General features: G+C 35.3%; 1 protein-coding gene across 1 annotated transcript in view; it reads left to right on the top strand.

The window, feature by feature from the left end:
* The window catches only part of TMEM232 (transmembrane protein 232), a 224044-nt gene that overhangs the window by 33791 nt on the left and 162495 nt on the right, over positions 1-27758 (top strand). Inside the window, 3 exon segments of the mRNA XM_060094374.1 lie at positions 387-510; positions 1466-1604; positions 1607-1714. Of these exon segments, the coding sequence (XP_059950357.1) occupies positions 387-510; positions 1466-1604; positions 1607-1714 (371 nt within the window).

Here is a 27758-nt window from a genome sequence, read left to right as displayed (position 1 = left end):
AATTGCACTTTTTGTAAATATCAAATAACACTGGACTTTTAGAGTATTTAGGAAGACCATTTTTTTATTCTCTCTTTTGAGAAGAAAACACTCTCTTGAAATTCACCCCTTGGAATCTGTTATAAAAGGTTAAAAATCAAAACCTATTGTGAGATTTGGGGGACACTCTAGAACCAGAGGCCTTGATTGCTTGTTATACAGCATCTGTGAAGAAATGTGATCATTTGTAATATTTATCACTCTCAGTTTTGTCAGAACACTACTGTGAACTCAACATCTTGCCCGATGTGGCCCTTTCCTATAAACTTTTATCATAACTAGTGGCAAACAATACTAGTCTTTGTTGAAAATAAATGTATCTAGAAATCCAGGTTAGTCATTTCCAGGTTGGATTCAGCACTGTCTTTCTTGGTCCTTAGGGAGGCTGCCAAATTACACATAGCCTGTTTGAAAGCTTTCATGGACCTAATGAGAGATTTTCTTTTAAGCATTATGTCTGTTCAGAATCAGGTAACAGTATATTGTTAATTTAGGTATGCAAAAAGACCTAAATTGAAACAAATTTTACTTTTGTCACTATTTTAACTGTATATCATTTAGGATTTATAATGAGCATGACTTTGTAATAATAATTTTAATTAAATGTAAAGGTAAATGCATATTTACCATATATCCCAGTATAAATAGATATAGATGTAGACAGAGATCCAGAAATAGGTTATACTCACATGCAGACATGCACTCACACAAGAGGGATTTTTAATTTTATTAACACACTTCAGATCATATAGTCATATATGGTTTAGTTCCCTATCTAAAAAATGTTTTGTTGTCATTACATATTATTAAGATTTTAGTGAGGATGAGATAAACATTTCTCTGTTGTTGAGCTTTGAGCTTATTTCTAATTCACAGTTAATTACAAATAATGTTGAACTGGTATTCTCATCCAAAAATCCTTATCTGCATTTATGACTATTTCTTTAGAATAGATTTATAAAATTAAATTACTGAGTGATAGACTATGAACTTTCTTTTAATGTTCTCAGGATGGCTGTCCAGATTCCTCTCCAGAAGACATAACTTTCTTGCTTTCCTATGAAAAAATGTATAAGAGTGAATACACAAGAATTGAGCTATATTAAAAAAAGATTCTTTTACAATATAATATGGAAAATAGTATCTCATTGGGTTAATTTATGTTCCATTGACTACTAAGGAAATTGAAAAGTTGATGTTCTCTATGTACTTTTTAGCTATTTTTATTTTTTATTCCTTGAACTTGGTTTTATGCAATCTACCCATGGAAAGCTTGTTTTTACTGAGTGCATTTTAAATATATTAGTTGATTATGATCTTTTAACAACTCTATAAAATTTGAAGACATTTCTTATAAGTACGGTATATAGTTCTTCATTATGGCAGAGAGTACTTTGATTGTCTAATAGCTATTTTCTCATTTTAGGAAGAAAGCTGCCAGGTTGATGATTTTTCCTGGGCCTGGAATGTAGTCTACATATACATAACAATTCTTGCAGAAATCTGCTTGAATGCGGCCAATTCTGATTTGTGAAAAACTGCTTTAATTGGTTTCTGCGACTAAAAGTTCACAAAAAGATTTTACCCACGGACAAATCAGAAGAAATGCCAGAATTGAGGGAAACAAGTATTTTAGGTCTTTTGGAATATTTCTCTTCAAAAATGTCCGATAATTGTAAGTAAGTTATTTTTCAACTTGATGAAAAATATTTTTAAGATGTCCCTGTCTGTATATAATAATAAGCATTTTACAAAAAGTTAACATTTTGAAGTGGGAGGTAATTTTAAATTCACTAGGACTTCCTACAAATTTGGGAAGTCTATTTTATAACATGGAAATTTTTGATCAATAATTTTAAAACAACTGAAATGTAAACTAGAGTTGGTTGATGTGTGATTCAAATTATATTCTTTGGAAACAAGAGATGACCTTAGGAAAACTTATGGAATGTATATAAAGTTTGTTTTATTCTTTTCCCCATAAGGCCTTCTCATCCATCGTCTCAATTTTCATCTACTGTTTCTCTTGTTCTCCCCACAACCCAAGAGCATTTCTCTTTTAATCACTCAGGTATTATAGTACATTGTGTCTCAAGACTAAAGGTCATTTCCCTACTATTGTTTATGGGGGAACTATTAGAATAAAATACTTTTGTTTTGAAAAGGGCACTATAGGGACAATATTAATTCAAACGTGTCCTTTAAGGTTAACTAGAACTCTTCTTTATGAATATCATGTAGTCTATTATATTATTATAGTCTCTTATGTATATGACTCTCACTTCCATTAAGTTATGAGATAATTGAGATTGGAGAATCATGTCTGAATTATATTTGTATTAACCCAGTATCTACCATATTATTTAGCACACAGTAGGTGGGCCATAATGATAGTGGAGTTATTATGTAGTTAAATCACTGAATTTCAAACATGATAGCAAGATTATTTGAAAGTGTGGAAGGAGGCAAGATACTGCCTTTCCTTAGAACTGTAATTCACTGATTCGGGATAAATTATGCTTGAATATAATTTTAAATAGTAAGACTTTAGTAGCAGATATTAATTTCATTCTCAAAAACTTGCTTGCTATTTTAAAATTACTTTCAATATAGTTTTGGTTTAAACAGTAGATTGGAACTTATCATTTCGAAGTGCAATTTGCTTGACCTTTGCCCACTTTTCAAGAAGATTATGTTTATTTTTTATTAATGCCAATTTTAAACAGATTTTTAGTCATTAGCAGATAAATTGTATTTCTCCCATGTTTATAGTATTGATAAAGTGAAGAGGTATTTGCTTCTCTTGCTTTTCACACTTTTTAAAGTATTCAGAATGGTCAGAAGTCTTCCTGTATAGCAGCTCAACATATGATTTTTAATCTGCCACTAAACAGATTCATATAAAAATTGGGGGCCTTCAGTTTTTTGGCCTAGGTGTGTAGAATTAGTTCTTTCTGAAAGAAGACAGAAAGAAGACTGCTTTCTTCAGTGATGGGTCCAGAAGATTATCTTCCATGTGGAGGATCTTTCCTTCTAGAAGCCTCTTGGCCTCCCTCTGGCCATGACCCCTGAGCTCTGGTAAAACCTCACAATGATAGGGTTTCATGTTTCTGTGGACACTCGAATATTTATTCCTTCTCAACAGTCTGATTTTTTTTTTCCAGCCAGTTGATGATTTCAGTGCATTTATTTGCTCATTGTTGATCTTTCTTTGAAGTTTCTTATCTTCTCCTGAAGACTTTATTTTTTAACATCTTTACTGGAGTATAATTGCTTTACAATGTTCTGTTAGTTTCTGCTGTATAACAAAGTGAATCAGCTATACATATACATATATCCCCATATCCCCTCCCTCTTGCGTCTCCCTCCCACCCTCCCTATCCCATGGATGCTTTCCTTGATGTTTTTCTTATGCTTATACTTGAACTTAGCAATGAAATAGTTAAACAGTATTTTATCAATGTTTTCTCAACCCAAGTGGGAAAATTGATGTTTCTAGCTGTGGAATACCTTTAAAGATTTGATCTGCAGTAAAGAGGAGAGACATATCAAAGTTGTTTCCTCTGCAGTCAAAAGTCAATACATTTTCTTTGACATTAGCTTCTTGTACAAGCCATAAATAATGCTAGTGGCATTTGCCACATTAATAATTCTGAGTATTTTGAAACTCTCAATACTTAAAGCATCATTGTGAATTCTTGTGGGGAATGTTTAAAGTAAGTTGATTATCCGATGATTGTTTTGCTAAAGATGTCTCAAGAGTGTGAGAAAATTCTGCAGTTTTCTTCATCTCTGTCAGAATCAGAGAAGGTACCTCTACTGGACATAAGCTTTTGGTCTCTTCTTCATGTTCATACAGGATTTTTGGCCTTCCTGTATCAGTCACTACCATGAAAAGCCATTACTTTACATGACTATACACATGCATAGTCAAATATTTCACCAAGTGATAGGGCTTAAAATTTTTGTTGATGTGATTCATTATAACTTGATTCTTTTTTTTTTTTTTTTTTTTTGCGGTATGCGGGCCTCTCACTGTTGTGGCCTCTCCTGTTGCGGAGCACAGGCTCCGGACGCGCAGGCTCAGCGGCCATGGCTCATGGGCCCAGCCGCTCCACGGCATGTGGGATCTTCCCGGACCGGGGCACGAACCCGTGTCCCCTGCATCGGTAGGTGGACTCTCAACCACTGCGCCACCAGGGAAGCCCTAACTTGATTCTTTGTAGCATCCCTGGTTGATTTTCCCGCACACGGAAAATGACTTTGTCTGGGTTGTCCTGTATGCCTGATCATTGATAATGATCACCACTTCTATCAGACCACTGAAAATAGATGGCTTCAAAAGTAGTGTCATCTGTTCAGGCCTTGTCAACGTGATTACTGGAGAGGATAGGTCCATCTTTTTGGAAAGTGACACAAAGAAACTGGAGTGCTTCTTTATTTAATTGAAAATAATTTTTTTTCCTCAGAATTTTACCCTTCAAGTAAGTAAATTTTTCATTTAGACTGAAAGAACCAATTCTGGAGTCACACAGATTTGTATTTTGTATCTCAAAATCCTAGGTCAAATTATTTAATCTTGCTGACTTGATTTCTTTACCTGATAATTAAGATAAAAATACTATTCATATCATGGGACTTTTTGTGAGAAAAAACTATGGAAACATACACACTTGACATAGTGCCTCATGAATAGTAAAGGTCCAATAAGTATTAATAGATGTTATGGTTGCTAATGTAATTAATATTGTTATAATGAGAGAGACCTTAGTGAGGAAGGGTTTTTTTCTAACACTTATACCTGTGTACACTTTGTATCCTGGGGAATCCTATTTTATTTACATATAAAGATATAAATGAAAAACTGAAAAACACTTAAGAATGGTAACAATAGCCTTTACATGAATGAATCAAGCAGTGTTCTTATAGACCATTTTTATATAAAGCCCTTAATATAAAGAAACTCTTATATCATAGTTTTGTGAAGGCAATGTTATAGGAAACTGAAATAATAACTTCCATGAAGATAATTTCCTGGCGATCTTATTTGATGTAGGAGCAGAACCTGAAGCATAGATGGCTACTTAGCATGTACCTTTTTCATTTTAAGGTTTTTTGTCAGACACACTTTTCATAGAGTCAGATATCTATTAATTCTAGAGTGAGGGCTCTGGCCACTGATGGAAGTGTTGAGTTTTGGTGTTTTGGGTTGAATAGGAATTTCTATATATGCTTATCAATACCAACTATGCATTTAAGATCTGGTTGAAACTCAAAGTGTCTGACCTGTAGCATTGCCTTCGTGGAGGACCATCCTATGCACCTTACTGCTATGGACTGAACTCTACCCCTCAAGCCTCAAAATTTGTACGTTTGAAAGCATAACCCCCAAATGTAACTGTATTTGGAGGCAGAGCCTACAAGGAGGTAATTAAATGAGGTCACGACGGTGGGGCCCTAATATGATGGAATTAGTGTCCTTGTAAGAAAGACATCAGAGAGCTCACTCTCCACTGTGTAGGGCACAGTGAGAAGGCAGCCATCCCAAAGCCAGGAAGAGAGCCCTCACCATATACACAGTCAGACGGCACCTTAATCTTAGACATCCCAGCCTCCAAAACAGTGAGAAAATAAATTTCTGTTGTTTAAGAACTCCAGTCTATGGTACGTTGTTATGGCAGCCCGAGCTGACTAATACACCTCTCAGTGGTGCTGAGCTGTAGGCAGGTTTGAATATACTCAGGTGCCTAAGTAAATTGTTATTGGAAAAAGGGCTTTGCAGCATATACCTAGAAAAGACAATTTTGAACTGGAAAACTATGAGGGAAGGTGATAAAAATTAATTAAACACACAGAATTTTTGCCTGATCCCTGTTGAAATTATGATTTTGAGACACATTTTGTCCTGATGGGTAACAGGATAATAATAATTAATATTAACACTTACTATGTGTCAGGCACTATTCTAGGCATGTAACATGCATCACCTAACTTATTAATCGTTACAACAAGACTACATTGTAGTTATTCATATTATCCCCATTTGATAGATGAGAAAACTGAGGCACTAAGCATTTATTTGTCCAAGGAAATTGAGTTAGTAAATGGTACGTGAGACTTAACATAGGCAGTTTGACTTCAGAGTCTGCACTAATAACTACTAATAACTAACTAGGTTATTTGACCTTTTGAGTGAAATTTTAAAAAATGCTGTCCATTTGCATGTTGAAGAATCTGAAAAAAGATGACTGAGAAATTCTCTGACAGTCTTTATCCTACAGCAATTCTTATAAAAGCATTTTAGACTTTGTATTACATGGGTCTTTATTTCCAACATAAATTCCTGGGACTTGTTCAAGAACTTTGGATCGAAAAATCCTAAAAGTGGAGTCCAGGAATCTGTATTATTAAACCACTCCTGACACTATATTTTGAGAAAACATAGCCTATAAATTTCGCTGTAAACAAGGTGGTAAAATGTTGTCCTCATCAGAGGAAAAGGCTTTTCCTACTTGTTACAGACCTTTATGCATCCAGCCAGTTAGTCCTTACAGCAGATGAGATATATATATATATCATTACAAAGAGGGAAACCCAGCTTTGTGTTGTACACTATATTTGAAGTGCTATCTTCTATGTTCCTACTTTGGTTTTCATAGTGATAAAACAATAGTTTTTAACAAGACTTAACTATCTGAAATCTGTGCTGTGAAAATAAAACTTGAAAATGGTCTATTTGGTGAGAAACCAGCAGACACTGATTTAGTGTGTCTTGTATAAGAAATAGACAATGAATGGCAGAACCAAAAATATCACAGAATAGTAAAAATCTTGTCAGTCACGTAGTTCTCATCCAGTGCACAAATCTCTTCTAGACCATTTGCAAATAGCGCACAGCCAGCAGAGATATGGAACTCCCTATTTCCCAAAGCAGGTCATTCCACTTTCGAACACTGTGAAAGATTTTTCCTTATATTATAATGAAATCTGTCTTCCACATTTTCCAAACTTTTGCTTGAATTTTGCCTCCCAGAAGCAATCACAAAAAGTCTATTCCATTTCCCACATGCAAGCCCTTCAGATATTTGAAGGTAATTGCTTTGGTTCTTTTTCTTCACCTCTTCACTCTACAATCATCGCCCATCTCTTTGCTTACTGCCAAGTTCCTATGGTAACTTTTTGTAATAAATGAAAAACATATTTTCAATATGGTTTATAGTTAAGTTTGCTAGAAGGTTGTAGTGTTGTTAAATTTGTCTGAATTTGTAGTAATTTATCCCAGTGTTATAGTATGATGTGAAGACAGGTGGGAGCCAAGTATTTTTCCATTCACTGTTGTCTATGAATGGAAAAAGTAAATATGACATTTTTCCTATCATTTTGTTGAGAATTATTTTCTTAAGCTGGTTCTACAATGACGGTAGTGAATGAAATACGTGTCATGGTTGTAAAATAACCTTGTATGTTTCATTTTGATTCTTTTTTTTTTTTTTTTTTCTTTTTGCGGTATGCGGGCCTCTCACTGCTGTGGCCTCTCCCGTTGCGGAGCACAGGCTCCGGATGCGCAGGCTCCGGATGCGCAGGCCCAGCGGCCATGGCTCACGGGCCCAGCCGCTCCGCGGCATATGGGATCCTCCCAGACCGGGGCACGAACCCGTATCCCCTGCATCGGCAGGCGGACTCTCAACCACTGCGCCACCAGGGAGGCCCCATTTTGATTCATTTTAATTTAGGAAAAAACATTAGCACAGAGTAATATTTCTTTTTTAAAAAGTAAATGAAAGTTAATTAGAATCTTAGAACCAATTGAAACTTTTAATGATACTCTATTAAATCTTCAGTATACCTCTTACCTTGGTGAAGGTTATTCATAAAAATATTCAGTAATAAGATTTTGTTTTTATACATGGAAAGTATTTAACTCCTTTAATAATCCATGTACACGTTAGCCATAGAATTCAGGCAATCCTTATGATTCACAATTCTGTGTGTTGATAAATCTAAAAGTATAGTACTGATTATATTATATATACGTAAGGCCGTTAAACAAATGTATCTTATCTATTTGTCTTTTTCTTCTTTTAAATTTATTTTATTTTATTGTAGGGAAAGCACTTAATATGAGACCTATCTTAAAATTTTATGTGTACAATGTGTTATTGTTGACTATAGGTACAGTGCTGTACACCAGATCTCTGGAGCTTATTCACCTTGCTTGACTGAAACTTTATGCCTGTTGATTGTTAACTCCCCATTTCTCCTTTCCCTTGCCTCCTGGAAACCACAATTTCACTCTTTGATTTTATGAATATGACTATTTTAGGTACCTCATGTAAGTGAAATCATGCAGTATTTGTCTTTCTGCGACTGACCTACTTTGCTTCGCATAATGTCCCCAAGGTTCATATGCATTGTTACATATGGCAAAACTTCCATCACTTTTAAGGCTGAATAGTATTCCATTGCAGGAATATACCACATTTTCTTTGTTCACTCATCTCTTGATGGACATTTAGGTTGTTTCTATCTCTTGGTTATTGTGAGCAGTGCTGCACTGAACATAAGAGCTAATATTGCTTTGAAATCCTCCCCTTTGGATATATAGTCACAAGTGGGATTGCTGGATCACATGGTAATTCTATTTTTATCTTTTTGAGGAACTTTCAAACTGTTTTATGTAGTACCTGCACCATGTTGCATTTCCACCAGCAATGTGCAAGGGTTCCAGTTTCTCACCATCTTAGTGAATACTTGCTGTATTTATTTTTTTTGGATAATGGCCATCCTGACAGGTGTGAGGTTATATCTCATTGTGGTTTTGATTTGCATTTCCTTGATGATTCCTGACATTGAACATTTTTTTCGTTTACCTGTTGACCGTTTGTACATCTATTCAAGTCCTTTGTTCATGCATTGTTTTCCTGACCTTGGTGAGCATCTTTGTGAAAGTTATTATCAGTTCTCTGTCATGTAAATCATATAGTGCTGTCTCATTAGTGTTTGTTTCTGGAGATTTTTCTTGATCTTTTGTTTGGAACATCTTTGCCTGATTGTTCAGTGAAGAGATATATTACCAAGAATTCCTGTTTTCCTTTGACTCTTAATGCAGTTTTGACTGTATGTGATCAACATAGTTATTAATTTCATTATCATGTAAAAATTATCAGAAATTCTGCAAGTCTTTCAAATGAAATTATATTTTCCTAAGATGTAATGGTGTTCAGGCACTTAAGAAGGGTTGTTATGCAACTTAATGAGAATATCCAATAAATGTAGCTTTTGATATCAGTTCATTTGGTAAAGATTTGTATTTTTAGGAAGGTTTAGGCTGCAAGTCACAGAAGACCCAAATCAAGATGGCTTTTAAATATCTTTGTTTTATTTTTCTGGAGAGTTGTACATGTTACATAACTTCCTCCAGGGTGCCATGCCTCATCAATCTATAGATTTCAGGTTTATTTATAGTAATCCTTTAGCCAGGGCTGTCCTAAGAGCACTCTAGATAAAGTCTCTTCCTCCTAGTAAATGTAACTAGTCTATTTATCTGAAGATCCCATTGACAAAGGGATTAACCTGGGTCACATGCCTTATTTTTTCTCCCAGAGATGCCTTCCAGTAAAGGGGGTGAGTGGATCATAAGCCACCTGTTCAACTCATACTTCCTTACAAGGGATACAGGGTTTAAGGTTGGTTAATTTAGTGGCTCAAAAACAACACTGAAGGCCCAGGTTCTTTCCAACTTTCTTTTGTACCTCTCTAATTTACCAAATTGTAGCTTATATTTTTAATAATAGTTATATAGTTCTTTGTCAGGAGTAGATTTGGCTACATGTAATAAAAAATACATTAGATAAAACAAAAGAAAATTTTACTTCTCTCCTACATAAAATAAATCCAGAAATAGGCAGTCTAAGGATGATTTGAGGGTTTAAGAAATTCTCAGGCAGGTTCACTTTTTTCTGCTGAGTGTGTAGAAGGGAAGAATAATAATATCCATTTTCTACTAAGTCTTCTTAATACAAAATATCATGTAGCTTTCCTGCTGTAAACTTATTGGCTATAATCAAATGGCCACACAAGGGGGAGTTTTTGTTTGTTTTTAGCTAAGTGTCAATGAGCCAAGCTCAAAATAGTGATTCATATTACTAAGGAGGAAGGAGAGAGTGGATAGTGTGAAGAAACTTGCAATCTGAGCAAAGCATATTTTACCAAATTACATTCTCTTTAGGTCAGGGAATATACGTATTTTAGTCTTTAGTGCATCATTACATTACCTAGCACATTGCCTTGCTCAGAGTAAGCACTCAGTAAGCAAGTGCTGAATACATGAATGGATGAAGGAAAGGAAATGGGCACTCTAATAAGATTTTATTAAGAGATGACATTTTCAATTCAAAATTGTTATTAAACACCATTGTTACACATTGTATATGTAAGTGCTTCATTTATTCTCATTATTTAAAAAGACATATTTAACACCAGTTCTTTTCACTCCAGAAGAGAGAAGTCCATTTGTTTACTCATTATAATGGGAGTATGAACATTCTTTATGTGCATCATTCTATATTAATGACTCATGGAACACCACAGACATTTAAAAACAACTTTGGATAAACCTGGGTACAATTTGGTTAGGGAAAGTAGGACTCAATCTGTAGTTTGAAGAATCTATTTTGCTTAAGTCAGAATTTGGAGAAAGGAAGAAGATGGAGGTGGGAAGTAAGGATGGTGGTGCTAAATAAACATCACAAGTTAATAGGCGATTATGGAAACCAGCCTGTCTGATGGATCTTTGGTTCTGGAATCTAAAGTTTGATACATACAATTACAAAATACCTTGGATTTCAAGATGAATCTGTATTTCTTTTTAAACATTGGAAGCTTTAATAACACTTGACAAAACTTTCATATGGGGAAAATTCATTTGGACATCAGACTAGCCTAGCTAAGTAAACATATTCTACTCTTATTCTGGACTTTTGGAATTCTCTTAGTTAACTGGAGGCAGGGCTTGTTGTGATGATTATAGATTCCTACCTCAAAAATGTCTTCTACATCTGTGACTCTATTTCTGTTTTGTAAATAAGTTCATTTGCACCATTTTTTAAGATTCCACGTATAAGCAATGTCATAGGATATTTGTCTTTCTCTGACTTGCTTCACTCAGTATGACAATCTTTAGGTCCCTCCATGTTGCTGCAAATGACATTATTTCATTCTTTTTTATGGCTGAGTAATAATCCATCATATATATGTACCACATCTTCTTTATTCATTCCTCTGTCGATGGACATTTAAGTTACTTCCATGTCCTGGCTATTGTAAATAGTGCTGCAATGAACATTGAGGTACATGTATCTTTTTGAATTATGGTTTTCTCCAAATATATGCCCAGGAATGGGATTGCAGGATATATGGTAGCTCTATTTTTAGTTTTTTAGGGAACCTCCATACTGTTCTCCATAATGGTTGTACCAATTTACATTTCCACCAACAGTGTAGGAAGGTTTATTTTTCTCCACATCCTCTCCAGCATTTTTTTTTTTTTGTGGTACGTGGGCCTCTCACTACTGTGGCCTCTCCCACCGTGGAGCACAGGCTCAGGATGCGCAGGCTCAGAGGCAATGGCTCACGGGCCCAGCTGCTCTGCGGCACGCGGGATCCTCCCGGACCGGGGCACGAACCCGTGTCCCCTGCATCGGCAGTTGGACTGTCAACCACTGCGCCACCAGGGAAGCCCTCCAGCATTTATTTTTAGTAGATTTTTTTGATGATGCCCATTCTGACTGGTGTGAGGTGATATTTCATTGTAGTTTTATTCGCATTTCTCCAATAATTAGTGACGGTGAGCATCTTTTCATGGGCCTCTTGGCCATCTGTCTGTCTTCTTTGGAGAACTGTCTGTTTAGATCTTCCACCCATTTTTTGATTGGGTTGTTTGTTTTTTTGATAATGAGCTGCATGTGCTGTTTGTATATCTTGGAGATTAGTCTCTTGTCAGTCACTTCATTTGCAAATATTTTCTCATATTCTGTGGGTTGTCTTTTCATTTTGTTTATGGTTTCCTTTGTTGTGCAAAAGCTTTCACGTTTAATTAGGTCCAATTTGTTTATTTTTGCTTTTATTTTCATTACTCAACATTTTAAATCAACTTTACTCCAATAAAAATTTTAAAAAAGAAAGGAAGAGATTTTTCAGGAGTTTGGCAAATACGTTACTAATTAAAGGGATGCAATATGTATTTTTAAAGCATTGTTGGTTGTGGAAAAACAATATATACTCATTGTAAGAAAAATTTTAAACAAAGAAATGTATCCCCCCAAAAAAGCTATAAAATAAAATTATGCAGCAGAGCTAAAAAAAAAAAGTCATCAACTTATCTGTAGAAAAATATTCTTTAATTTCCCTATAAACAGAGGTTTATTTAGAGAGAAACCATTGACATTTAATTTGCAGGGCCTTTCACCACATAAGACCCTTCTAAAATCTTAGGAAGGGCAGTAGAAATATCTTCTCATGGAAAAAATGTCTTTTTAACCTGAGAAAATAAGATTTTTTAATAGTTTTTGTAAAAGAAGTCTTCATAATTATATAAGCTTTAGCTCTTATAAAATCTAATTCTGCCCCACCCACAGGTTGAACTACCTTAGAAACTAGCAACTTATAACCCCGTACATATTAACATTGTTCTTTATATCCAGTAAGCATTCTAAGAAGTTTATGTTATTGAATTAAATTAAATATCTGACAGCCTTTCAGCTAACTGAGAAAAAACTTTCAATGTGTTGAGGATAATTATAGTTAGCCAGAACAGTTGTAACTAGAGTTGAGGAGTAATTTAATAAAGTTATTATTGAAATGATTTCTGAATCATAATGAATATATGTTTCCCTATGAGGGTATTAATGTGGTTGCTGGACCCAAACCTTGTCATTAAAAATGATTTATTCTGGATACCCTCACAACAGCTTTCAGGGGAAAGTAATAAAATATTAATGCAAAATACTAATATTAATTAAAATACTAATACAAGGAATATTTACTTTTTATACAACTTTTACTTACAATGATAAATATGAAAGGACTCTTGTCAGGTTGCCACAGTTCAGTGTTCTCTTTACCTACCTGAATGCACATACACACTCAAAACATATCTAGCATTAGGTATATGATTAGAGTGTGCTGGACAAATTAAACTCACAATACTATATTTAGGAAAATTTTGGGGAGTAGTTTCTATAATTCAAAATGTATTTACTCCCAATTCCCAGACTTGGTGATGAGAGTATTAAAAATAGACCACTCTATCTTATGAATGAAGGTACATGTACGAATCCTAAATAAAATACTAATAGATCAAATTCAGCAGTGTGTTAAAAGAATAATATACCATATTAGTAGTGTTTATTCTAGGAATCCAAGGAGAGTACAATATTAGGAAATCTAAATCTCTCATAATTGACTAAGGAAAAAGGAGTTTTTCTGAACAGATACCAAAATGGAACTGATTAAACTAAAAACTCATGCCTGATTTTTAAAAAAAAGATAGAGCAAAACAGATTAGAACTATAAGGGCACTTTCTTAAATTGGTAAGTATCTATTAAACCAAAATCATCTCCTTAGGTTTTCATTCTTAAGAAACTAAAGGTGATCCTATTTAAGGTAAGTAAAAGGCCACAATTTCTACATTATTTGCTGATAGTTTACCACATTCTGGATGTCCTAGCCAATATGAAAAGACAAGAAAAAGGAAAGAAAAACAGGTATAATATTGGAATAGCATTTGTGGGTGATCTGAATGTCTATTTTGGATATCCAGGGGTATGAAAATTGTATTAGCACTAATTAAAGTGGTTAGTTACAAGAAACATATTACTGTCAATAACTTTCCTACATTACAGCTGTAACTAAATAGAAAAAATAATGCACAAAGAACAACTAACTGGCAACAGCATTAAAACAGCAAAATTCCAAGGAATGTGTGCTATATAAAGAACAAAACTCATAAAACTTTATAAAGACATACTCATAAAACATTCAGGTCTTCAAAGAGGACTTGAAATAAGTGAATATGAAGCTTGGTATTGTAAAGATGTAGATTCTCCCTAAATTAATCTATAAATTAAATGTAATTCCAATAAGATTTCAAAAGAATAGAAGTGGCCAGTTAATTCTATAGACAATCTGGAAGAAAATAGTCAAGAAAACAGAAAAAATAATGGGCAGTTTCTTAACCATAAAATAACAATAATTCTATCTGCATTATACTAATAAAATAATCTATTACCCTATCAGGATTAATAGGTTTTCATAACAGAGTATAAAATATCTATATATCTGTATTTGTATCTATGAATATGGTGATCACATTTTGCTGTATTTTTTGATGTATAAAATGCAGTAGTATACAAGATGTCTTAATTTTATGACTCTTTGAAAATATTAAGTAGTTTTGTTATAGAAGCATATACTAAAAATTATTTTAATGTGTCCCTTTATAATTAAACCTATTATTTTGTATATTTAATTAGATTGTATTATATGCTGGAATCAATAGGAAATCATAAAAACTGGCGATATAGTCATATTCTGCTGGAAATTATGATGTACATTAAAAGCAAATAATGGTTCTGCAATTTAGTGAACACTGAAAACTAACAAGCAAACCAAAAAATTCTTAAAAAGATGAATAAATTCTTGAATAACAAACCACAGTACAAAGTATACAGCAAAATGGTCCTTTCAAATGAATTTCAATATCCTTATTCTTTGGGAAAAGTATCATGTTGAATGTTAGTACACAGCCAAATTCGGGAGAAAAAAGAGATTCTATTAGGAAGTTGCATTTCAAAAACTTCATATTGACAAAATGGTTTGCAGCCTATGGTACTTATAATGGTTTTAATTTTTATCCTCAAATCCCAGAGGATCATTATTTTCAGAGTTAGGTAAATAATAATTCCAAAATTGGAAAACCCTTCATCCCTGCAACAATCCAAACTGTCTTCATTGCTGACATTCACTGTTTCAGGACCTGGGTCACCAGAGTCACCACATTGTCCTGCTGTTATTAAGGACATCTCTAATTCCATTTTTTAAATGATTCTATAACGCTTTTTTGTTTTACTCAACTCTGACATTTAACACACTCCAACTTTAGTAGTATTTTAGGTCTCATCCTTTATAACTCTCACTTTAAAATATGGAGGTAGCATTTATTTGTCTCACTCATCCTCCTTCAAATGCATTATTGATTGACACATCTAAGGGTAGAAGTTTGCTGGTTAATTTGGTGGGTAGTAATTCTCTTCTTAACAATTTCTATCATATGATGCCAGGTTTCTTTAATAGCCGGATGCTTGGACAACACTTGTGTCATCATAATTTCATTCCTTCCTCATTCATCCAATGTTTGCATTAGACTTGGGTAAACAGATATCACTTATCAGGATGTAAACTATTTATGGTTTTATCATCTTGCTTAATGAGGAACAGAGAGACTTTTATTGCTCAAAGATATGTCATCAAGAACCTGTCTCTTTACATCTTTATATTCTGACAGCTCAGGATGTTGGATTTTCATTCCTGTGCTTGTTGCCTCATTATTAAAAGATGACTTTTGGGCTCCAGACATCACAGACCCATAGAGAATTGCAAAGCAAGAAGAAAGAGATGGGGTGATACTGACTCTCTTCTAGAGTCTATCTGCCTTATTATAAACAATTTTCCAGAAGGACTTCAGAAGACTAGCCCGCATGTGAAATTGTCAGGACTGGATACACTGGTCACCACTAGCTACAAGGAAGGCTGGAGAAGTAAATGTCTGGTGGAGAGGGAGGCATTTATGATAGCCCATGAGAATTCATTCCTAGGATCTGAGTACAAAATAGGATTGTATTTTCAAGGAAGGGGCAGGGTATGGCAGGTAAGTAGGCAACTATCTAATGACTTTCTTTCAGGAAATAGAAAAGATGGCAAGTTTGTGCCATCAGCACAGCATACTAACACAACTTAGTAATGCATTTTATCATCTGTAAGTTTTAATAGTCACAGTGTTAGCAATTTGAATAGTCGTAGTATCTACTCACTTTAAGTTTACCATCTTGTTTGATAACATATCCAATGTCAGAAGGGCTTTGTATTTGCTTGATATGTATGAAAGTTGAAGATTAGTTTGTTTCACATCATTGGTCAAAAACCTGTAAAATATATTATTTTCATATTCACCTGGTATCTTTCATGCTATTTTTGTTTTGACCCAAATATGTAGTACATATAGTCTTTTTTTTTTTTTTTTTTTTTTTTTGCGGTACGCGGGCCTCTCGCTGTTGTGGCCTCTACCGTTGCGGAGCACAGGCTCTGGACGCGCAGGCTCAGCAGCCATGGCTCACGGGCTCAGCCGCTCCGCGGTATGTGGGATCTTCCCGGACCGGGGCACGAACCCGTGTTCCCTGCATCGGCAGGCGGACTCTCAACCACTGCGCCACCAGGGAAGCCCCTATATTCTTAATAAATATGAAACCCCTTTCTTTATGTTGATTCTCTAAAATGACTGATAACTTCTATCCTTGTTATCATTTAAAACTGGTGAGTTGTCTTTTTTTGGGGGGGGTACTGTATTTACTTTAGTTACATGTCTCTAATACCATATTTTCAATTTCTCTTTTTATGATAACTTTACAATTTTACCATTGAGATTGTTTTGCTTTTTCATTTGCTCCAAATTCTTATTTTCTTGGTTGGTTTTTGGAAAAAATATCACTCAGAAGCTCAATAACTGCATCCTTTGAGGGAATGGTATAACGTTAGAATTGATCCTAATGCTTCTGAGCCTTGGACAATAGTAGTGATAAATCTAAACCTAAAAATTTATGAGGAGTAACATAAATTCTACTTCTACCTATGTGGCTTATGACTTACTATTTTTGCTAACCATGTCTACCAATAGGATGTGAAAGTCTTTCCTTGTTGGACAATTTTGTGTTGCTATGCTCTATCTTTAATGGAATCATTGCTAAGCATCTCTGGCTTTTGGCTATCTGTGTCTGATTCATATCAAGAATGTTTTGGATGTAAAAAAATCTTGGTATACATTTGGGTAAGTGTGTGTGTGTGTATGTAAATATGATGTCTATGCTGACATTTAGTTTTTTACCATTTGAAATCCCATATTTTATTTTATTTTTTTAATTAAAAAATTTTATTTTATATTGAAGGATAGTTGGTTAACAATGTTGTGATAGTTTCAGGTGTACAGCAAAGTGATTCAGTTATACATAGAACTTTTTAATGGCTGAGTAATATTCCATTGTATACATGTACCACATCTTCTTTATCCATTCACCTGTCGATGGACATTTAGGTTGCTTCCATATCTTGGCTATTATAAACAAAGCTGCAGTGAGTATTGGGGTGTATGTATCCTTTTGAACCATGTATTTCCTCTGGATATATGCTCAGGAGTGGGATTGCTGGATCATATGATAGCTCTATTTTTAGTTTCTTAAGGAACCTCTATACTGTTCTCCATAGTGGCTGTACCATGCTGACATTTGCTAAGGAAGGAAAGAATGGATTATCAACAAATTATGTTTTGATAAAAATTTACAGTTGGATTCTTAAAAGTTAAGTACCACACACCATAACCACACATAAGTTCAAAAAATAATTTTCACATGAATTAAAACCTTTAAAATAACTAGAAGAAAATATAGCATAGTCCTTTTATAACTTTAAAGTGGGAAAATGTTACATAAACAACAGAAAAATCATAAAAGTCATGATTGGAAGATAACTACATAAAAATGTACAACATATGTGCAGAAAAATGAGAAAAAGTTAAAAATCCAAGTAAAAGTTTGGAAACATATATATACATATATGAAATAGAGATAATAAAAAGAAATATCACTTTTATTATTGTTGCCATCCTCGGTTTTCAGTGGTTTCAGAACTTGTTAGATGGCTGCATTTGGACCAACACTAAATCTGAACTTGACTGTATTTCTTTCTCTTCACTGACCACCTTCCCTTGTGATTAGCCTGTAAATCCATGGTCTGGAACATCAAACATGGTTTCCTAAAGCTAGAAAAGTTCTCTGAGAAAATGTCTGTACCATCCAGTCTGAAATCACTTGGTCAAATCTCTAGGATGCAGCAGGATACTTTCCTTTCTTTTTTTACATTAGTACTTCATGGTGGGAGTGAGTAGGGTTTAGAACTGGACATGCTGCCAGGAAATTGGCTCTGAGCCTGGACCTCAGAGACTGCACAGAATGGGGTGAGGAACTGCTGCGGGCACTCTTTCCTCCTTTCCATTTACTACAGCCATTGGCCGAGCTGCTGCAGGAGAGGAAATAGTTTCTGCCTAAAATGTGTGAGAAGAACTGGAAGTTTGAAATATGAGGTACAGGACAAAGGGTCCCTGTGGTCAAATATTCTGAGGCTGCCCACTGGTACTTCCATTTTGCAAACCTCAGATAGGAGCTGTATTTTGTGATCTAAGATTACACTCAATAAACATGGAGAAAGCTAACCATTTTCTTACTTATCAACACTGCCTCCTACGATCAAAGCTTAATCTGTAGGAACCATAGAAAATAGTTATTAATTGTGGAGGTGAGACCTCAACCTCTAAATTTACATGAGAATCTTCATAAAACCCCAAATAAACAGGATAAAGCATTATCATAATTATTGAAATTTAAAAAGTATTGCTACTCTTCTCAGGAAGTTTTGCTTTCATTGCTACAAATTAATCTTCATTTAGTTCTGTATATGTTTAAACTAAAAGATTCCTACTATCACATTCTCTTTATTCCCTGGTATGGTTGCTGCTGTTCCTTTTGATTGTGGCAGGCTAAAACACAAGCTGGACTCTTCAGTCAAAAGCTTTTGACCATGTAGAAGTCTTTTCCTATCCAAATATAGGTGCTAAGAAGCTCATGGAAACATCCTTCACATTTTTAAATCATAAATACAAAGATGTATCCAGTTTGATCCAGTGGTCTAAAATCCATCTGTAGCTGAATATAGTGGCAAAAGACTCATGAGCTAGAAATCCTGCAGTATTTCCAGAAGTGTTCATGGTGCTGAAGTATATTCTAAAGTGACGTCTTAAAAATCAATTTTTGTAATAATATATCTTAGCAGAGGAGAAAGAAATAAGATTTTGCCTCCCTATCCAAATTAATTAAGAAACAAATGTGCATACATTCACAAAAATAACTTACTAGGTACTTGTAACTTTCTGTTATGCAAGTCAGAATTACATTAAGATCCTCTAGACTGCTTCAGATTGATTTTTTTCTGTCATTTAATCTGGCCCAGAAATGAATACTAATTCTCTAGAGTCACTTTCTTCTTCACCTCTCACATCCATCAAGAGTAACCTGATAATATGTTCACGGGTACAGAAATCTCTGATTTAGTCTGACACATTATTTCTGTGTTTGGTCCAGGTGTTTCTTAAGGTTTGGGGTGAATAGTTATTTCATTAAAGATATCTGAAGTAGCTACTTACTGGAAGGAATAATAGAAGGTCCCCATATGGGGTGAAGGGTGAGAGATTTAGGTAAGAAGAGGAGGGAAAACAGCAACAAAATTGTTCAGTTGTAGATGAATAAATGTTCACTGGACTGGATTTGGTGTCAGAAATTTGGGGTGACTCAGCTTAGTTGTCAAGTTCTGGATGGTGTTAGGCAACTTGATTTATGTCTCAGAATTTTAGTGTCCTCAAGATTATGGATTCTAAAAGAGTTTTTGCATGTAATATGCTTGTAAACATTGTTTTTATTGCTTTCTTAATTTCCAAAAAGATCTTTGTTATTTTCTTTTTCTTGTTTTGTTGCCTTCAGATACAAAAATCTATGAGGATTAACTACTTCCATAGAGATAGTCTATATATCTCGGTGGTATTAATGTAGTTTAATGAAATTTAAAATGATTCCAAGAATCAGAAGTCTGATATTTCTTTATTTATATGAATAATTGATGTTCTTGGAAAGCAGATAAATTACTTTCTCCTTTGGTTCCCAGTTGTAACTCCAGCAGATAATTATTTTTAATTAAAAGATTTCCATAATTGACTATAGAAAAAGGTCATAAAATTTAAGCAAGACAGGTTCTAATAAGTTCTTTAAATATTTGTCAACATTTTGGCATCCTACTTGCCATTACATTTCAATTAACTGTCATATGTTAATAAAAGAATCAGCTGACTTTTGCTTTTGCTTTATGTTTTCTGTCATACCTGCAACAGAAAAGGGCATATTAGTAATACTTTGGTTCTCTTTGCTTTATTCTGGTGGATACTGGTTTAAAATGTATAATGATCAAATATGATTATACAAAATAACTCTCTGATCAATACTTATTTATTTATTATAAACTGGTTTTCCCATTTATTACTTGAGGGACTTGTGGTAGATGTGCTGCAGAACATGCACAATTAAATACATCCTGACTTTCTATTATTCCATGTTGTATTACAGCCTCTGTGCTTATAGGTCACTTATACGTTTTTTTAAATTTTTATTTGATATTGGAGTATAGTTGATTTAAATTGTTGTATTACTTTCAGGTGTACAGCAAAGTGATTCAATTATACATTTATCTATTCTTTTTAAAGTTCTTTTCCCATTTGGGTTATTACAGAATACTGAGCAGAGTTCCCTGTGCTATACAGTAGGTCTTTGTTGATTATCTTTTTAAATATAGCAGTGTGTACATGTCAGGTCCAAACTCCCAATCTATCCCTCCACCCTGCTGTTCCCCCGGTAACCATAAGTTCATTCTGTGAGTCTGTTTCTGTTTTGTAAATAAGTTCATTTGTATCATTTTTTTTAGATTCCACATATAAGTCATATCATATGATATTTGTCTTTCTCTGTCTTACTTCACTTAGTATGATAAGCTCCAGGTCTATCCATGTTGCTGCAAATGGCATTATATCATTCTTTTTAATGGTTGAGTAATATTCCGTTGTATGTATGTACCACATCTTCTTTATCCATTCATCTGTTGATGGACATTTAGGTTGGTTCCATGTCTTGGCTATTGTAAACAGTTCTGTAATGAACATTGGGGTGCATGTATCCTTTGAAACCATGTTTTTCTCCAGATATGTGTCCAGGAATGGGATTGCAGGATCATATGGTAGCTCTATTTTTATTTTTAGTTTTTTAGATTACATGAGCTGTTTATATATTTTGGAGATTAATCCCTTGTCAGTTGCATCATTTGCAATTATTTTCTCCCATTCTGTGGGTTGTCTTGTCATTTTGTTTATGGTTTCCTTTGCTGTGCAAATGCTTTTGAGTTTAATCAGGTCCCATTTGTTGATGTTTCTTTTTATTTCCATTACTCTGGGAGACGGATTGAAAAAGATACTGCTGCAATTTATGTCAAGGAGTGTTCTGCCTGTATTTTCCTCTAAGAGTTTTAAAGTATCCAGTCTTATATTTAGGTCTTTAACCATTCTGAGCTTATTTTTGTGTATGGTGTTAAAGGATGTTTTAATTTTACTTTTTTTTAAATGTAGCTGTCCAGTTTTCCCAGCACCATTTATTGAAGAGACTGTCTTTACTCCATTTTATATTTTTGCCTCCTTTGTTGTAGATTAATTGACCATAGGTGCATGAGTTTATTTCTGGGCTTTCTATCCTGTTCCATTGATCTATATTTCTGTTTTTGTTCCAGTACCATACTGTTTTGATGACTGTAGCTTTGTAGTATAGTCGGAAGTCAGGGAGCCTAATTCCTCCATCTCCATTTTTCTTTCTCAAGATTGCTTTGGCTATTCAGGGTTTTTTTTTTTGTCTCCATACAAATTAAAAAAAATTTTGTTCTACTTCTGTGAAAAATGCCATTGGTAATTTGATAGGGATTGTATTGAATCTGTAGATTGCCTTTGGTAGTATAGTCATTTTGACAGTATTGATTCTTCTAATCCAAGAACATGGTATATCTTCTTATCTGTTTTATGTTCAGTTTCTTTTATCAGTGTCTTATAGTTTTCAGAATACAGGTCTTTTGTCTCCTTAGGTAGGTTTATTCCTAGGTATTTTATTTTTTCTGATGTGATTGTTTCTCTAATTTCTAAATGGAATTGTTTCTTAAATTTTGCTTTCTGATTTCATTTTTAGTGTATAGAAATGTACTGTGTATTAATTTTGTGTATTAATATTGTATCCTGCAACTTTACTGAATTCATCAATAAGCTCTAGTATCAATAGATTACTGATAGCATCTTTAGGATTTTCTTTATATAGTATCATATCATTTGAAGACAGTTTTACTTCTTCTTTCCCAATTTGGATCCCTCTTATTTCTTTTTCTTCTCTGATTGCTATGGATAGGACTTCCAACTATGTTACATAAAAGTGGTGAGAATGGGCATCCTTGTATTGTTCCTGATCTTAGAGAGAAAGCTTTCAGCTTTTCACCATTGAAGATGATATTAGCTGTGGGTTTGTCATATATGGCCTTTATTACATTGAGGTAAGTTCCTTTTATGCCTACTTTCTGGAGAGTTTTTATTGTAAATGGGCATTGAATTTTATCAAAAGCATCTTCTGCATCTGTTGAGATCATATGGTTTTTATTCTTCAATTTGCTGATGTGGTGTATCACATTGATTGATTTGCACATATTGGAGAATCCTTGCATCCCTGGCATAAATCCCACTTGATTATGGTGTATGATCCTTTTTATGTATTGTTGGAGTTGGATTGCTTGTATTTTGCTGAGGATTTTTGCATCTTATGGTCATTAGTGATACTGGCCTGTAATTTTCTCTCTTTTTTGTGGTATCTTTGTCTGGTTTTGGTATCAGGGTGATGGTGGCCTTGTAGAATGAGTTTGGGAGTATTCCTTCCTCTGGAATTTTTTAGAAGAGTTTCAGAAGGATAGATGTTAATTTTTTTCTAAATGTTTGATAGAATTCACCTGTGAAGCCATCTGTTTGTAAACTTTTGTTTGTTGGGAGTTTTTAATCACTGTTTCATTTTCAGTACTTGTGATTCGTCTGTTCATTTCTTCCTGGCTCAACCTTGGAAGGTTATACCTTTCTAGGAATTTGTCCATTTCTTCTAGGTTGTCCATTTTCTTGGCATATTGATGCTTGTAGTAGGATCTCTCATGATCCTTTGTATTTTTGTGGTGTCTGTTGTAACTTCTCCTTTTTCATTTCTAATTTTATTAATTTGAGTCCTCTCCCTTTTTTTCTTGATGAGTCTGGTTAAAGGTTTATCCATTTTGTTTATCTTTTCCAAGAACCAGCTTTTAGTTTCATTGATCTATTCTATTGTTTTCTTCATCTCTATTTCATTTATTTTTCCTCTGATCTTTATGATTTCTTTCCTTCTACTAACTTTGGGTTTTGTTTGTTCTTCTTTCTCTAGTTGCTTTAGGTGTAAGGTTAAGTTGTTTATTTGAGATTTTTCCTGTTTCCTGAGGTAAGATTTTATTGTTATAAACTTCCCTCTTAGAACTGCTCTTGCTGCGTCCCATAGGTTTTGGATCATTGTGCTTTTGTTTTCCTTTGTCTCTAGGTATTTTTTGATTTCCTCTTTCATCTCGTCAGTGATCAATTGGTTGTTTAGTAACATATTGTTTAGCCTCCATATGTTTATGTTTTTTACATTTTTTTTTCTTGTAGTTGATTTCTAATCTCATAGCATTGTGGTTGGAAAAGATGCTTGATATGATTTCAATTTTCTTAAATTTACCAAGGCTCGATTTGTGGCCCAGCATGTGATCACTCCTGGAGAATGTTCCATGTGCCCTTGAAAAGGATGTGTATTCTGATGCTTTGGGATGGAAGGCTTGGCTCCATAAATATCAATTAGGTCCATTTGGTCTAATGTGTCATTTAAGGCCTGTATTTCCTTACTGATTTTCTATCTGTATGATCTGTCAATCAACAAAAGTGGGGTGTTAAAGTCCCCCACTATTATAGTGTTACTGTCGATTTCTCCTTTTATGGCTGTTAGTATTTGCCTTATATATTGAGGTGCTCTTATGTCGGGTATGTATATATTTACAATTGTTATATCTTCTTGGATTGATCATTATGCAGTGTCCTTCTTTGTTCTTGTAACAGTCATATTCTGAAAGTCTATTTTTTCTGATATGAGTATTTCTACTCCAGCTTTCTTTTGATTTCCATTTGCATGGAATACCTTTCTCTATCCCCTGACTTTCCGTCTGTATGTGTCTATAGATCTGAAGTGGATCTCTTGTAAACAGCATATATACATGTCTTGTTTTTGTATCCATTCAGCTAGTCTATGTCTTTTGGTTGGAGCATTTAATCTGTTTATGTTTAAGTTTATTATCAATATGTATGTTCTTATTGCCATTTTGTTAGTTGTTTTGGATTTGTTTTTGTAGGTCTTTCTTTCTTCCCTTCCTCTTTTGTTCTCTTGTCTTCTGATTTCATGACTAACTTTATTGGTGTGTGTATCTATTGTAGATTTTTGGTTCACTGTTACCATGAGGTTTTGATACAGCAGTCTATATATAAACAAGATCATTCTAAGTTTCTGGTCTGTTAATTTCTAATGCATTTCCAGTATCCTACATTGGTACTCTCCTCACAATTCCTGGTTTTGATATTATATTTGTGTGTAGATGATTTCCTACCTTTACTGTATGTTTGCCTTTACCAGTGAGCTTTTTCATTCGTAATTTTCTTCTTTCTAGTTGTGCCTTTTTCTTTTCTGCCTAGATTTTCTTTTCTGCCTAGAGAAGTTTCTTTAGCATTTGTTGCAAAGCTGGTTGGGTGGTACTGAATTCTCTTAACTTTTGCTTGTCTGTAAAGTTTTGATTTCTCCATTGAATCTGAATGAGAGCCTTTCTGGGTAGAGTATCCTTGGTTGTAGGTTCTTCCCTTTCATCACTCTTAAGTATATCATGCCACTCCCTTCTGTCCTGCAGAGGTTCTGTTGAGAAATTAGCTGGTAACCTTATGGGAATTCCCTAGTATGTTATTTGTTTCTTTGCCCTTGCTGCTTTTAATATTTTTTCTTTGTCTTTAATTTTTGCCAGTTTGATTATCATGTATCTCATAATGTTCCTCCTTGGGTTTATCCTGCCTGGGACTCTGCACTTCCTGGACTTGGGTGATTGTTTCCTTTCCCATGTTAGGGAAATTTTCAGCTATTATCTCTTCAAATATTTTCTCAGGTTTTTTTCTCTCTCTTCTTCTGAGACCCCTGTAATGCAAATGTTGGTGCATTTAATATTGTCCCAGAGGTCTCTTATGCCGTCCTCATTTCTTTTCATTCTTTTTTCTTTATTCTGTTCTGTGGCAGTGATTTCCACCATTCTGTCTTCCAGCACACATATCTGTTCTTCTGCCTCAGTTATTCTGCTATTGATTCTTTCTAGTGTATTTTTCATTTCAGTTAGTGTATTGTTTATCTGTTTGCTTGTTCTTTAGCTTTTCTAGTTTTTTTTTTTTTTTTTTTTTTTTTTTGCAGTACGTGGGCCTCTCACTGTTGTGTCCTCTCCCGTTGCGGAGCACAGGCTCCGGATGCGCAGGCTCAGCAGCCATGGCTTATGGGCCTAGCCGCTCTGCGGTATGTGGGATCCTCCTGGACTGGGGCACGAACCCGTGTCCCCTGCATCGGCAGGCGGACTCTCAACCACTGCGCCACCAGGGAAGCCCCTCTTCTAGGTTTTTGTTAAACATTTCTTACATCCTCTCAATCTTTGCCTCCATTCTTTTTCTGAGGTCCTGGACCATCTTCACTATTATTACTCTGAATTCTTTCTCCAGTAGATTGCCTATCTCCTCTTCACTTAGTTGTTCTTGTGGCATTTTATCTTATTCCTTCATCTGGGACATATTCCTCTGCCATCTCATTTTGTCTGACTTTGTGATTGCAGTTTCCATTCAGCAGGCTAAAGGGTTTTAGTTCTTCTTGCTTCTGCTGTCTGCCTCCTGGTGGATGAGGCTGTCTAAGAGGCTTGTGCAGCCTTCCTGGTGGGAGAGACTGGTCCCTGCCCACTGGTGGGTGGAGCTGGGTCCCTCTGTTGGGCATGGCTGTGTTAAGGGTTGTGTTTACTGGACAGCTGTGTTCTCAGGAAGACTGTAAGTATCCTGTCTCCTGATGAGTGGGCTGTGTTCCTGCCATGTTGGCTATTTGTCCTGAGGTGTCCCAGCACTGGAGCCTACAGCTGTTGGGTGAGCCCAAGTCTTGATGATAAAATGGTGACCTCCAGGAGGGCTCACACCAATGTATACTCCCCAGAACTACTGCCACCAGTGTCTTTTTCCCCACAGTGAGCCACAGCTGTCCCCCACATCTGCAGGAGACCCTCCAATACTAGTAGGTAGGTCTGTCCCAGACTCTTATGAGGTCACTGCTTCTTTCCCTGGGTCCTAGTGCACATGAGACCTGTGTGTGCCCTCCAAGAGTGGATTTTCTGTTTCCCACAGTCCTGTGGAATTCCTGAGATCAAACCCTGCTGGCCTTCAAAGTCAGATTCTCTGAAGGCTCCTCTTCCTCCCATAGCATACCCCAGGCTGGGGAGCCTGACGTGGGGCTAAGAGCTTTCACTCCTGTGGAAGAACTTCTGTGGTATGATTATTTTCCAGTTAGTGGGTCACCCACTTGATGGTATGGGGTTTAATTTTATTGTTATTGCACCCCTCCTATCAAGTTGTTGTGGCTTCTTCATTGTCTTTGGATGTAGGGTATCTGTTTTTTCGTAGGTTCCAGCTTTTTTTTTTTTTTTTTTGTCGATGGTTGTTCAGCAGTTAGTTGTGATTTTGATGTTTTCGTAAGATGAACTCACATCCTTCTACTTTGCCTTCTTGTCTCTGTCCTTATGATCAGTATTTAAATATGTGTGTATTTGTGTGTATAGTGATAGATATGTCATTATAATTATTATAGTAAAACGTTCTGAAAACAAAGAGTACCCTCGAATTCCTATTTATTCTACTATACATCCAAAATATATCCCCAAATTTCCTACATATCTCTATCTCTATTTTTGACTCCTGTGAAGTTCAGGAGTCCTTAAGACCACCCTCACTTCTGAAACTACTTGTGAGTTTGGGGACCCCCAGGACAACCCTCATGTTTCATAATTTGTGGAAGAATTCACAGAACTCAGCAAAGCCATTTTACTCATGAGTATGGTTTCTTTTTTTTTTTTTTTTTTTCCTTTTTGCGTTATGTGGGCCTCTCACTGTTGTGGCCTCCCCCGTTGCGGAGCACAGGCTCCGGATGCGCAGGCCCAGCGGCCATGGCTCACGGGCCCAGCCGCTCCGCGGCATATGGGATCCTCCCAGACCGGGGCACGAACCCGTATCCCCTGCATCGGCAGGCGGACTCTCAACCACTGCGCCACCAGGGAGGCCTGAGTATGGTTTCTTACAGTGAAACGATTAAAATCAGCCAAGGAAGAGGTGCATAGGACAGAGTTCAGGAGAGTTCCAAGCAGAGAGCTATCCACTGTCCTCTCCCAGTGGAGTTGTGTGGAAAGGATTTACTTCTCCAAGAAACAATGTATGACAATTTGCATAGCGTATTGTTACCTATGGAAAGTCATTAAGCTTTGGTGTCCAGAATTTTTATTGGGCTTCAGTCACATACATATGGGTGACCCCAGTCTCTGGCCCTTTCAAAGGCAAATTGATAATCACAACCCATGGCTCCCAGGTTAATAAGAACATTCTTATCTGACAGGACATTAGAGGCAT

This window comes from Mesoplodon densirostris, chromosome 3, assembly GCF_025265405.1.
Source record: "Mesoplodon densirostris isolate mMesDen1 chromosome 3, mMesDen1 primary haplotype, whole genome shotgun sequence".
Lineage (NCBI taxonomy): Eukaryota > Metazoa > Chordata > Mammalia > Artiodactyla > Ziphiidae > Mesoplodon > Mesoplodon densirostris.
This window is presented reverse-complemented; position numbering and strand designations above follow the sequence as displayed.